Source organism: Microtus ochrogaster, chromosome 21 (genome assembly GCF_000317375.1).
Source record: "Microtus ochrogaster isolate Prairie Vole_2 chromosome 21, MicOch1.0, whole genome shotgun sequence".
Taxonomy (NCBI): domain Eukaryota; kingdom Metazoa; phylum Chordata; class Mammalia; order Rodentia; family Cricetidae; genus Microtus; species Microtus ochrogaster.
Window position 1 is genome coordinate 36168242 of NC_022022.1, and position 14433 is coordinate 36182674.

At 39.5% G+C, this 14433-nt stretch overlaps 1 protein-coding gene across 1 annotated transcript in view; it reads left to right on the forward strand.

Annotated features, from left to right (window-relative positions):
* The window catches only part of LOC101986388 (guanylate-binding protein 4-like), a 15705-nt gene extending 11090 nt beyond the window's left edge, over positions 1–4615 (forward strand). Inside the window, exons 8-10 of the mRNA XM_026784137.1 lie at positions 1660–1762; positions 2036–2229; positions 4006–4615. Coding sequence (XP_026639938.1) covers positions 1660–1762; positions 2036–2229; positions 4006–4224 — 516 coding nt within the window. The 3' untranslated portion in view covers positions 4225–4615. The remainder of the gene's footprint in view (positions 1–1659; positions 1763–2035; positions 2230–4005) is intronic.
* The last annotated feature ends 9818 nt before the right edge of the window (positions 4616–14433 follow it).

Sequence of the window (14433 nt, forward strand, 5' to 3'; positions counted from 1 at the left end):
CTCGAACTCACAGAGATCCGCCTGCCTCTGCCTCCCAAGTGCTGGGATTAAAGGCGTGCGCCACCACCGCCCGGCTCTGAGTTGCCTTTCTATTACTATCCTGCGTCTCTGTGTTTCTTTCTTCTCTGTTCCTCTTACCTAATACTTCTAGTTCTCATGCCCCTACCCTGGAACACACAAACCTGCTACAGCTAGAATTGCAGCAAAAGTCACCCCAAAAAGATGGTTCATGACTTATGGCAGCCCAATGTGGTACTTATGACAGTTGGGAGGAGTAATACATAGTCATCATGGTGGGAAGCAGACAGGCATGGCACTGGGGCTGAGACCTTCACATTCTGTGCACAAGGATAGGCAGAGAAGGAGACTGGGGCTGGTGTGGACTTTTGTAATCTCAAAGCCTGCCCCCAATGACACTCTTGATCCAAAAAGGCCACACTTCCTAATCCTTCCCAAATAGTAGTACCAACTGGGGACCATTCATTTAAATATATGAGCCTATGGGACCCATTCTCATGTAAACTGCCACATTAACATAGAGTACAACGGTGATTACTGTGACTGAGAATAGAGAGAACAGTGAGACATTCATCAAGACATATGAACATATAGCTATAAGACACAGTAGTTTAGAAAGACAAATAGTGAGTATACATAGAATAATCCGATCTATATCTAAAAGCTAAAAAAGTTGATTTCAAGTATTATTACCACACAAAGGTAACTATTTCAGTCAATTGATATATAAATTTTTCAACTATAATAATTACTTAATATATAATTGATGTGGGATTCCTTCCTGTATGCTGAATACCATTGGTTAATAAAGAAACTGGCTTGGCCTGATAGGGTAGAATAGAGTTTAGTGGAGAAAACTAAACTGAATGCTTGGAGAAAGAAGGAAGGCAGAGTTAGAGAGAAGCTATGGAGCCTCTGCCAGATACAGATATGTTGAAACCTTGCCGGTAGTCCGTGAGTCTCGTGGTAAAATATAAAATAATGGAAATGAGTTAAATTAAGATGTAAAAGCTAGCCAATAGGAAGTTAGAGCTAATAGGCCAAGCAGTGATTTAATTAATACAGTTTCTGTGTGGTTATTTCAGTTCTTGGTGACCTGGACCAACAAGCAGCTTCCTTAATACATATAATGCATTAAAACTTCGTGTGTCTTAAACAGTTAGAATTTTCATTTGTTAATAATACTATAATAAAGTTGTATAAAAGAAAACTAAGCGTGTTTCCAGAAATACCAGGCTAAGCTTTCTAAGATAGAAAGTGACATTTCTGTATATGTCGTCTTAGCTGTAAAGTTTGGAATACCCACGAAGGTAGAAAACAAAATATTTTCAAACATGGTAACCAATAGAAACTGTGTGTCTGTGGAACTGCATGGAATTGCTTTGTGACTGTGGTTGGAACTGTAACCTAGGGCAGCTGGTAGGAAGCATTTCTGGGAAGAGAGGCAGTGAAGCTAGCAAGGAGGCTGAGGCAGAGGGTTTTTGAATCTGAAAAAGCTTGTACTTTCATTATGGCCATGGAATTAAATGGACCTTGTGAGACAGGACTCAAAAAATTAGGAGTTTTATTTATCAATAAATACCTCAGCAGAAGACTTAATCTTTACTGCCTAAATTGTATTTTCTCTTCTTGGGTCCCCAGGCAAATGAGGTTCTCAAGAGCTTCCTACAGTCACAGGGTACTGTAGAGAACTCCATCCTGAATTCAGACAAAGCCCTTACAGAAGGACAGAAGGCCATAGCAGGTAGGGTAGAGTGTCTGACTGGTGGAGAGGTAGATCCTTCTGGAATAAGGAACTTCCTCCTGCTGGGTATTTGACATCTCCTAGATGTACAAACACATAGGGTGTTGGTGTTGTATTTTGTGTCCAGTTAATTGGTGCCTTTCCATTATGTTAGGAACCATGATGCTTCTGGCCTGGCTAATGGGAGCACTCACAGGGTTCCCTTTGAGCCCTGGAGAGTGTAGCTACATTCTGACTGTGATTTCTTTCCTCTCTCGAACATCTGTGGAACAGCTGAAAGGTCAAAGAAGGAGGTGGCTGAGAAGGAACGAGAGCTGCTGAGACAGAAACAGGAGGAGCAAGAGCAACTGATGGAAGCTCAAGAGAGAAGCTTCCAAGAAAACATGGCTAGACTTCAAGAGAAGATGGAGAAGGAAAGGGAGACTCTTCTGAGTGAGCAGGAGAAGATGCTAGAGCACAAGCTGAAGGTGAGTGCAGATGGGGTTTGTCAGTGCCAGACAGATGGTGCTGTGACTTCCCAACAAGGGAACCGTCAGTCTCAAACTGTAACTTTAACTGCGAATCTTGCATCAAAATTCACATGGGCCTTACTGAAGCTCTGAGCACATAAGATGCCAGTATCTGTGTAGGGTTAGACTTCAAGTATATAAATAATATCCCCAGGGTTCTGAGTTGCTGTTTGTTGAAATTCTAGGATGGTCTTCTTGTGCTGCAGTTGACCCTTTCCAATAGTCTTTAGGATTCTAGGCTTATTCTTCAAAGAAAATGAGGTGGATCCACCTAGTGTGAATATATCAGTTGTGGTGCAGGACAATATCTATATTCTGTCAATTGTATTTTAAATAAAAGCTGATTGGCCAGTATCCAGGCAGGAAGTATAGGCAGGACAACCAGACAGGAAGTAGAGGCAGGTCAATGAGAACAGGATAAGTCTGGGAAGGAGGAAGCCCATTCCTCTCCAGTCCTGCCCAGACACAGTAAAAGGAAGATGTGACCTGCCCCACTGAAAAAGGTACCAAGTCATCTGGCTAACATAGATAAGAATAAGGGGTTAACATAAGTTATAAGAGTTAATAAGAAGCCCAAGCTAAGGGGCCAATCAGTTTATCATTAATATATACCTTTGTGTGATTGTTTTGGGACTAAACAATTGTGGGAACAGGGCAGGACAGTAAACCTCAGACAACAGCATTTCAGCCCAGTATAAAACAGAAGAGGAGGATGGGGTGGGGAGATGGCTCAGTCACTGAAGTTCTCATTGTACATGTATGAGCAACTAATTCAGATCTTCAGAATCCATGAAAAAAACCTAGACGACGTGACATTTACCAGTGACCTTCAGGAAAAAGATAGGAGGACCCCTGAGATTTCTAGTTAGTCAGCCCAGTAGAATCAACTAGCTATAGAATTAAGGAGAGACTTTATCTTTAAAATGAGACTGTAGGGTTGGCTCAGAGCATTTATTGTTCCTGCCGAGGACCCAAGTTTAGTTTCCATCAATCACATGGCACCTTATATTGTCCAGAATTAGAATTCCAGGGGATCTGATATGCTGCTTTGATATCCATGGGCAGTAGGCACACACATGGTACATACACATGTAAGCAAAATAGTCAAATATGTAATGAAAAAATACATTTAATAAAAAAATAAGGAGGAAGTATTTGAAGAACATACATGACATCAACCTCTGGCCTCCATAGATATGGACAAACACATACATATGTATGCATTTACACACGTGCTCACAAATGCATTCAAAAAGAGAGATGAATTAATTAAATTGAAAAATGAAATATAATAAAATGATAGAATTAAATAGAACATGGTACAATCTCATAAATTGCACTATTTATTTATGCCTGTTTGATTCATCATGTAAGCTGATATAAAATAAACTATATGTTCTATCTTAGAGTGTTCTATACAGATCAGGATAACCATAATTCATGAAATAATCAAAGAGACACCTCCTTATAATTGAGAGTAAGTTTTAGTTCACTTACCTTCTGCAATCTCTTCAAAAGGGAAATTTTTTTGTGTGTATTAGGACAGTCTCGATGGGAAGATACTCATAAATTCTCCCTAAATATGTGTAAACTGTGGATACTCCTCTTTTTAGGTATAAATGTCTTAAAATATCAAAGACCCTTCTTAGGTGGTAGTCAAATAGATAGTGTATGTAAATTAAAGTTAAATGCAAAATTCTGCATGTGAGTAATGGAGGATTTTTCTTTTTACAGATCCAAGAAGAACTTCTTGTTGAAGGATTTAAAAAGAAGTCTGAAATGTTAATGAATGAAATAAGTCATCTGAGAGAAGAGATTGAGAGAACTAAAGAGAAACCCTCACTGTTTGCACAAATTCTTGACACAGTTGGCGATGCGTTCCTTATTGTTTTACCAGGAGCTGGTAAATTATTGGGTGCAGGGATAAAAGCTCTCAGCTCCTTTATGAAATAGCCTGGGAGTTCCTGGGATGGGATTTATAAAGCTAGGATTCTATTATTTTGATACCACAACTATATACCTTGTTATTAAAACTGCATGTGCTACTTTAATAAGCAGTGCTATGCATGAGGTCTGAACTCCCACTATTGCTAAATAATCAAAGAGACACCACCTTATTGGAGTTGAGAGTCAGTATCATTTCATTAGCAGTTACAATCAAGATTAAAAATACAAATCATTAGCTCAAAAATACAAGAGAATGGCATCCATAAATCCCATCAAATTTCATTGACATAGTCTATATAGTAAGGTGGGAAACCAGTCAGAATATAGTGAAATTATTTCTAGAAAGGATGTGAGTAAGTAAAAAAGAAAAATGGTCCAATGGAGAAGTGTGACAATTGTACCCCAGTTATACAAATAATTCATTGTGAAGAACTCCTGTAAAAATTAACAAGTAGATTTTTTTTTTTAGGACAAAGTATGAGAAAAACGTTAGGCTGTTTGGTAATAAAAGCTGTGCAGATTAAAATTTGTGAATCTTTTGTGTCACCTTTGTTATGTGACAGGAATCTGGTCCATAAGGGGTCTTTGAAATGGAGAGTGACTACTATTTCCCAGAGAGACCAAGAATCCTGACATTGAGTGTTTTTAACTAGTTTGGAGTAGAGATATGGATGAACTTAAAACCTTGGGATAGGAAAACCCTGGAAGGCTGTAAGCAGAACCTAATGCACTTTAGTTTGGGAGACCAGAACGCTGAGAGGAACATGTGCAGTGGAGGCTAGGCCCTTTGGATTTCAGAGGGAAACAAGGACTCCACTGGGAACTCTAGGTCATTCTTGCTCCATTCTTGGCACAGTTGGCTGCGTTCTCCCCGTGGACCGCATGCGTTTGTGATGAGAATTTAAAAGTACTCTGGTGGGGAAAACAGAACACACTACAACAATTAGACTTTGCAATGGCGGCTGCTGAGTGACATCCCAGTCTCTTTATTAGGATAAGAAGTTAGTCTAGAAGGCACAATCAACCCCATCAAAGGCACCAACTTATAAAAATACAATCTGTAAATAAATCTGTGAGATGAATCCTGCATTAAGAGTATATTTCAGAAAGGGTTTCCTACTTTAAAAACAGCATCCAAAACCAAAACAACTACATCAACAAACTATCTTAGAAATTATTTTTGTAGCTACATACACCAAACATAGAGAAGTTTTTCCCACTGTGGTCCAATGGAACCTGGCTACATCTCAAGTCAGCAACAGCTCTCGGTGGCAACAGCAACAATATGGCACTGGTTTTGCAGGCATAAAAGTTTAAGGGGGTCATACATACAGTCTTGCTGCATAGTTTTAGAGATCTGTTGAGGGCAGCCAATGTGTGACAGGATCAGTCTTTGAGAGGAGATCTCCCAGAAGCCACCACATGAGACTGCAAAGGTTATACCTAGGTTTCAGTGGAGATGTTGGAGATTCCAGGGAGGTGGGAAATCCATTGAGGAAAGATACAGTCATGGAATGAATCCAGTACAAGGGAAAGACTAGGTGTTCTACAGTCTCAGAGCTGGTGGGACAGGACGACTAGGGTTCTTTAGAACCCAGAGGATTGCATCACAAATTCCATCCTTATGTGGAAGTGCAAAATTTAGAGTTTTCTATGTGGGTATTCACCTTGTTTTGACATAGTCACTACTTGCTATGCTCCCATTCTTCCATTTTGGAATAATAATGTCTATTCTATGCTACTGCATCTTGGAATTACACAGTTTTTTTTATGTTGTAATATATCAATTTAAGTGACTACAATAGAATCTCAGGTAAGACTTGCACTATGAGCAGTGTTGAAACGGTTAAAGACCTTTGAGTGTGAACTGAACTCATTTTTGCATTCTATGATGCTGTGAGTATATGGGGATAAAGAGTGGAAGATAATCAATTAAAATGATGCATGTGCAACAGGTTGTCAAAGAGTGGACTTTGGATGTTTATATTAATTGCCAGCTTGGCAGGTTCTAGAATTGCTTAAGCAACAAACCTCTAGGAATGTCTGGGAGAGACGATCTCAATTAGTTTCGTAGCAATGGAAAGGCTCATCTTAACTGTGGGTCATACCACATGCTTCGGTCTTGGACTGAATGAAGAAGGAAAAGCAAACTGAGAAACAGTAATAATTGCTCTCTGCTGTCAGATTGGCACTCAATATAGCCTGAATCTCATGCTTCCCTGTCATGATAAACATCTCCCAGATTATGATTTCCTAAAAGGAAATCTTTCTTGGATTACTTTGATCAGACTATTTTTCACAACAGGAAAAATGAGCACCACAAGGATGTGGGAAACACCCTGTTGCTGCTTCAAGTCTCCCAAACATACATGTCTAACAATAGGAATATGAAGCCAAACATAAGGGATTATTGGCTTGAAATTAAAGTTGTTTCTGTACCAGGAAGTGATGACAGTAAGAGAAAAATAAAGCAAAACAACAAAAACATGGTCAAATCAGTCTCCATCCTGTCAGAAGTTCAGTCATCCCTTGTCATCTGTTAAGTAAAGTTTCCAGGCAAAAGGCTTCTCATACATTTGAAAATTCATGAAGAATTATAGTTTGGGTAATATGGCAGATCAATTTTAATCACTTTCTCAGTAACTTTGTAGGAAGTCAAACTTAGTATTCTTGCATTACCTGGGTTATTTTCTCGGACTTTGTCTGTAGTGTGTCTTCCATATGCTACCTTCTCACCTATTAGGGAGAATTTCAGTACCCCAGCAGAACTGACTAATTAAAAACCTTTTCTGTGTACTGAAATTTGGAGGGGAAAATCATTAGAAATGCAAAGAAATAGTTAAATCTCAGTGGTATAGCCCATGTATGGAAAGAGGAGGCAGGTGGATTATTGCAAACCGAAATAGGTTGCAAGATTGTTAGCGAACACTAGAAAGGAGGAAGCAGGAAAGCGAAGAAGGCAGCACAGCGTAGTCCCATCAGTCTCCGTATCTCCAGACTAAATTTTTCCATGTAGGCAGGCATCGCTTAGGAGAGGAAGAAGGACTTTTGAACACCTACCCACAGGTGGTAAGAGACCTCCGTTAAGCAAAGACCAATAGAGGCAGGTATATGTAGGTTTTGTGCTCACTTCTTCAGTGCAAACACCAGACTAGTGGTACCATTCTCTGTAGTGGAGGTCATGGTGCAACAGGTACAGTTCACAAAATGTGGCATAAGTGTCATGAAGTATTAAGCACACTCTGCTCTCTCTCCTTTAATGTAAGAACCATAAACACCTGACCATTGATATGACAGTTGGTGTACAATCATAAATTAGTAAATGTGTATTTAACAACTAATCTAGGGATTGTAACAATACCTGGTAGGAATGTTTCTTGAGGACCAGAGAAATGGCTCAGTGAGTAGGGGTGCTTGACAACAAGCCTGACTCCTGATCACCAGGACCCACATGATGGAAGGAGAGAACTGACTCCCATAAGTGTTCCTCTGACCTCCATGCAGGCTCTGTTGGCCACATATGTCCACATGCATACACATTTGCACATACACAAATAAATAAAAACTAAAGAAATACATTTAAAAATATGTGGTTCAACTTTCAAAGGGGAAATTACTTCATACAATGAAGGTGTTTTTATATAACAAAGAAATGATGAAAAATAATCACTAGGCTAAGCGAAGTATACTGTTAAAAGCAATCTCCAGGCTCAAGAATAAGCTGCAAATACTATAAAACTTACAGCATGCATACTTTTAAATCTTTATGTTTTGTTACTGAATTAGAAGATATTTATCAACAGGAGAATTTTATATAGACTCTGAAATGAATCATTCTCAATTAACACATCCAAATTTTGTACAGGAGCCAACAAATTTCTTTCATCAGGACAGGGTTGGAAAGATGATATAAATTTAACTTGTATTTCAGGAAAATTTTATGTTTTACCAATAAAAATGTCCACTGTATAAAAATATATAAGAGAATATTATTTTAGTCTTAAGGAAGCAGAGTTGACTATGTGCGGGCAGCCAGTGGCCAGAGAGCTGGGATGACATTTCCTACTGCTGATTTATCCAAACAGAAGGAGCATTTTCATCAGCAACATTTCTAGTTGGCATGGGGCATACTTCCCCAGGCAGGAGGCTACCCTATTTTCCCACAAAGGGTGTTCAAGGAATGTCATTGCCAGACACTGAGGATGGGAGTCATGAAAAACTATCCAGTGCTTATGGTATCGCCATGACATTCCAAGTTCAAAGTATCCGTGGTTGCCAACATAGGGTTCACACATGACTGAGGCCATTGATGTTCGGTCCCATGAAGCACAATTAATAAAAACTCAGAAACCAGAGTTTCTGGTTGGGGTTCAACCAGAATATCTGAAAAGCAAAGCAGCCAGTCATTGGCTCTTACCTTGACCCCAGTTTGAAATAGTGAGCCTGCCTCTAAGAACCTCAGAATGACACTATGTCTGAGAGCAGTTTTTCCCATTTCATAACCCTCTCTGGTTCTGCAATTAAAGGCATGTACTTGGTCTATGGCAACTAGTGTGAATACTGGAATTAAAGGTGTATGTTAGCATTACCTGTTTTTTTTTTTTTTTGAGACAGGGTTTCTCCGTAGCTTTTTGGTTCCTTGTCCTGGAACTAACTCTTGTAGTCCAGGCTGGCCTCGAACTCACAGAGATCCGCCTGCCTCCCGAGTGCTGGGATTAAAGGCATGTGGCACTATCGCCCAGCGCATTACCTGGTTTTTTAAGACTGAACAATGGCACTGTTTTACTCTCAGATCTTCAGGCAAGCTTTATTTATTAAAACACAATTGGAATTCCACTATAGTCACAGGTAGAGGAGGGGAACATAGGGCCAGCCCTGCCCAGGAAACCTATTGGTTCTTGAGAGCTGCTGGAGAGAAAGTCTTTGGTCCTGCAGCCTCTGCTGAATTATTCATGCTCCACTGGCTGCCTTCCACTTACCCACACATGTGATCCTGTTTAAACCCCTTGGGTCACAAAGCAGAACCAAAATGAAAAATGACATTTTTATTTCAAAAGTGGGGTGAATGCTTGGTGGTAGAAGTAGGGCTTGGGGTGAGAGGAAGCCAAGAAGGGGCTGTAGAAGGAGGAATATGATAAGAACATATCATATAATTGTGTGAAATTGTCAATGAATAAAATTTTAAAGTATATGAAATAAAAAAAAAAGAAGCTGATGATAGTGGGCTCTTACACGGCCAACTTCTCTGTGTCTTCCATTAGACAGAGCACAGTGTGTTTACCTTGGGGACTATTGCACTGTATGTAGTTAATCGGAAACTAGGAAACTGATTAGTAGGCACTGTGAGTGAAGATGGGAGTGGTGAGAGCAGAAGGTAAATGGTGGTCACACACAAGCCAATCTCACTCATTTGTACTAATTTAACTAACATCTTAATATTTTCAAAATAATCTCACTCATTTGTACTAATTTAACTAACATCTTAATATTTTCAAAATAATCTCACTCATTTGTACTAATTTAACTAACATCTTAATATTTTCAAAATAAAAATAGCACATACAAAAGTAAGATGAAGGATAGAGAGAACATATGATTGCAGACGTGACAGATGTGTGAGAGACTTCTAAGTGACAGACAGCACTGAGCTCTGCCTGTGTTGGAGTTCCTAATACAGAAGGATGGAGCTTGTGGAGAAAATTCTAGGAGGGTTGGCTCTGCTGTGGCTGAAAACAAGGCTGTTTTTGTCTCTGTTCAAGCTGGACTCAGAGCAGGGTCATTGCAGCCTCTGAGAGTGACAGTTTTCTCCTAAAAAGAGTTCATCATAAGAAGCCCGAGATGCAAAATAGGATGCCAAGTGTAGTACAGTTGATTATAGAGGTCATTTCTGACTCAGGTCAAGACCATTGGGATAGTTTAGACTGAGTAACTTCTGGATCCTTGGCCTTTCTATCAGTAACCAGTCATTGTTGGACATCTTCAAGGCCAACGCCTTAGTAATCACAATGTGCTCTAACTGTGACTATTCTAGAGCACTGAGAATGTAAAGATGCCTATGGTTTTCCTTAGCTGTTGGGAAATTTTGTTGATACTTAGAAATTTTATTGTCCTTTGGAGAAAGGACACCAACACAGTCATCTCTCAAGAAACATGCTACAAAGAGGACATTTAAACTTTTAAAGAACCAGAAAAATTCAATTTTATTTGCCCTTAAATTCTACAGGATTCTCAAACATTCGAGATGCAAGCATCTTTGGGTTATCTAATGCGAACAGGTTTTACTGGTCTAGAGAAAACACCATCTGGTTTCCTAGCATTTAGATACATTTCAAAGAACTTCTGATCCACTTTCAGCCATGTCACCTCTCCCTACTCCCAGCACACACACATGTCACTCATTTCTCTCACCCATTTAATGTAGTTTTCCCTCTTTCTTTAACAGTCAATAGTAGAGAAGCATTGGTTTTGTCCATCTCTTGTCCCTTTGTTATTTTACCTTGTTTCCTCTCCCCCAGCTTTATCCTCTGTCCTCTGCCCACTGTCTTCTTCCTTTCTCTACCCTACTTCTATGCCATGTGTAGCATATACATTTATATTATAATAAATGTCATATACAGGAGGAAACATGAGATATTTGTCTTATCTATTGTAACACAATAAGCTAAATTTCCATCCACTTTCCTCGAAACTCTGCTATGTGTGTGCACGCCTTCTTTACCACTCAGCTGTTGGAGAACATTTTGGTTGTTTCTACAACTTGACTGCTGTGCCTAGCACATCAATAAACCCAGGTGTGCAAAGGTTCTCTGTGGTATGCTCCTTAGAATTCTTCAAGTGTATTGTTATTTAGAATAAATGTAGAACCAATAAATGAATGAAATTAAGGAAGGAGAAACCTAAAGGGAAAATTAGATGGAAATTAAAATTTTTTAAATGAAAAGAAGAAAAATGTTATTAAGGGGAAAAGAGCAAGACACCAGACATGTGATGACTCTGTAATGAAAATATTTTTACACACACCAGATGACTGGAAGATGGAGAAATAAAACAAAGCCCTTTAAAATTTATAGTAAAAAAAACTAGTAGCATAGTAACAGAAGGAGACAAACCATGGCTGGGGGTGTAGGAAACCAAATAAAGGGACAAAGTGCTATATTGGCTTCAAAACAGTTTTGAAGACTTTTGTCTTTCCTTTGATTTGGGGTGGTTTTGGCACTTTAAGTGTGGACACCTTAAGACAACTCAGTGTGCTGTCTTTTATATTAATATCGTGTGTGTGTACGTAGGTAGGTATGTTTGTATGTATGTATATAATTAGGGACAAGAGATCTTCTAGTCAAATTTTGCTTAATGATCCTGTTATTTTAATAAATTTCTAAATTTATTTGTGGCAAGAATATTATTTGTGAGAATTAGATGTTATTATCCATGCTAAAAATCTTTTGCACATCAAAAATGTACATGTGCCTGCTATCTTCATTAATACTTTCTTGTTCTTCAATACCAAGTCCTTTTTCTTCAATATTAAGTTCTAGGAAAGGAGTTTGTTTACAGCATTCAGAATTGTATAAACGTGGGCACTGTCTTAGAGTTCTTACAGTCTTTGATGAGTTAGCATGAGTAACTAAATCCTCTGTGTGTTTAGCTTTCGAAGCAAATGAACCCCAAAAAATACCACAGGAGGCATTCTTACTCCTATACTTCTCAAGCTGGCTCCCAAATATGGGATGTAAGGTATTGCTTCAAATCTAACCACCCCCACCCCGACTATCAGCAGGTTCTCAGCACTCTTTCAGGTGGAAAATTCCGAGAAACCTGAGATGACATTTATCTGTCAGTGAACAATCTCCTTGAATTCTGCCAGTCACCCATGAGTGTTTTTAGTTTCACTTTTCTCCTTTATAAATGTTTTTGCTAAAGTACCTCTAGTTCAGCTGCCTTAGCAGAAAGTATTTGCTAAAGCTCTGTACTTCCCAGGAAATTCGAGGTGCAAACTCCATGTGCAAGAAGGAACAAATCAGTGGATCCAGATTCAGGACTGAGGAAGCCTAGAACTTCCCACTCAACTGCTTTCTTCCCAAAGTAGAGGATTCCTGCTCCAGGTGAGTCAGGGGACCAGGGTGGAAAGGCTTCCAGGATACTGCTGTTTACCTGTGAAACCTCTCCACAGGAGGATGCTGCACTCTGGATGTGGGTCACCAGTGCACTTACAATCCAGGGTTTGTGGGGAGGAGGGAAGGTGTCCTTGCAGTGCCCCCATTTCCACTCTGCTCAACAGGCTCCAGCCAATGGAATCCAGAGAGGACCTCAGGGGTTCAGGGTTCATGGTCCTTCACCTGGATACTTCTTAAATAATGTTTACTGCATAAAAATTCTCATACATCTCATTGTCATTGTTGCCAGTTAGCACATCTCTTAAATGAAGCTGGGCAACTTGGGGCATGTGAATTGGTCCCATTGACAATGCAGGAGATTATGAACTTTTCTGCAGACACTTTTCCTGGGACAATATTATTGGTTTCTTCCCAATTTATGGTGGCACAACTGGGCCTTGCTGCTGCTGGAGAGGAGCCTTGTTTGGTACCCAGCACCCAAATGGGCAGTTCATAACTATTGCGACTATATCTCCAGATTATTTGATACCATCTTCTGGTGTTCGTGGGCATCCACAAATGTGTGGTAAACACATAAACTTAACTAAAAGGAATGATTTTCATAATTTATGTTCAGACTATCAGCTTGTTATCTTCCTAGGTGCATGGTTCAGTGGGAAATGTCCTGATCAAAAACTTGGTTAATCTGTTAGATGAATCCTGTCTTATTAAGAGTATATTTCAGAAAGGGTTTCCTACTTTAAGAACAACAACCAAAACCAAAACAACGACATCAACAAATTATCTTAGAAATTATTTTTGTAGCTACATATACCAAAGCATAGAGAAATTTTTCCCACTGTGGTCCAATGGAACCTCACTACATCTCAAGTTAGCAACAGATCTTGGCGGCAGCAGCAGCAGCTCCAGGCAGATTCTACACTGTAGTTATAACTTATCTATATCCAGTAAACAGCCCTCAATTGCTCAGAGATCTGGGGAATATGACATCTAAATATTTTATTATTAAAAAGCTTTTCATAACAAAAAGAGACAGGTTGGCTCCTAGCAGCAGCACTCTATTTCCTCCCAAGAAGACAGAAGACAGATGGGCACAAAACAACATCCATCTGCAATTTGCCTCAATTGCCAAACACTGACCACTGGGAAAAATTGCCTTTCATCTAAACTGAAGAACACCAGACAGTGGGCAGAATCCCTGAAATCGACAGCCTAGCTGCTCAGGTCAAGGTAGGCTTATCTTCCTACAGATTTCTTAGCCCATAGGATCTTCTGGAGCCTGGCAGGCCCTGCGCTAATCAGCAGAAGGCAAATATGACATTCAGCAACCATGGAGGACCCTGAAGAGTAGCTCTGTGTTCCAACCAAGTAATTTCTCTGTGGTTTTTAATCAATAACTCAAGTAAAATTTTATCCTTCTCAGAGATCTCTGATGCAGTTTGACAGCTGAGTGGTTTTGTCAGTTTAAAAGAAAAACTTCACCAAACAAATTTCAGTAAAACACAAATACAAGTTATTAAGGTGTACACCTGCAAGTTACAAAGGTGTAAGGACAAATACAAGCTATCAAAATTCTCTCTCATGCTGCCTTCCATAGTCTTAAAGATAGTTTTTATTATGCAAAAAATCTGTCACAGACATTCTGACATAAATATGCTACTATTTATACAATGCATATGTCTAAAACTTAGGTTTTCACAAACCCAAAAAATTCTCATGAGTTCCAGAGAGCCAAATTGAAGGATCCACCTTAAACAGGTATAAGAGACACCAGATGTTTCCACACCACAAACACCAGAGAATAACAAAGAGATGAGCTACTCCAGGATGTGACTAGCACACAGCTTTCTCTGGTTCACCCGCAAGACAGCACCCATAAATAAGTCTTAAGAATCTGTCATCCCAATTTCTTTAACTTGTTGTGGCTAACCTCCCGCCTTTTTATTATAAAAAAGAGATGGGAATGTAATGGTCTGTCCTGTCCCTTTAAGAGACAAGCCACCCCCCCCCAGGACCTCTGAGGGCGACTTTCTTAGTGCCCATTACCAGCCACATGGTTTGATGTCTTGTCTGAGCCTCTCTGTGTGTCCCCTTCTCTCTC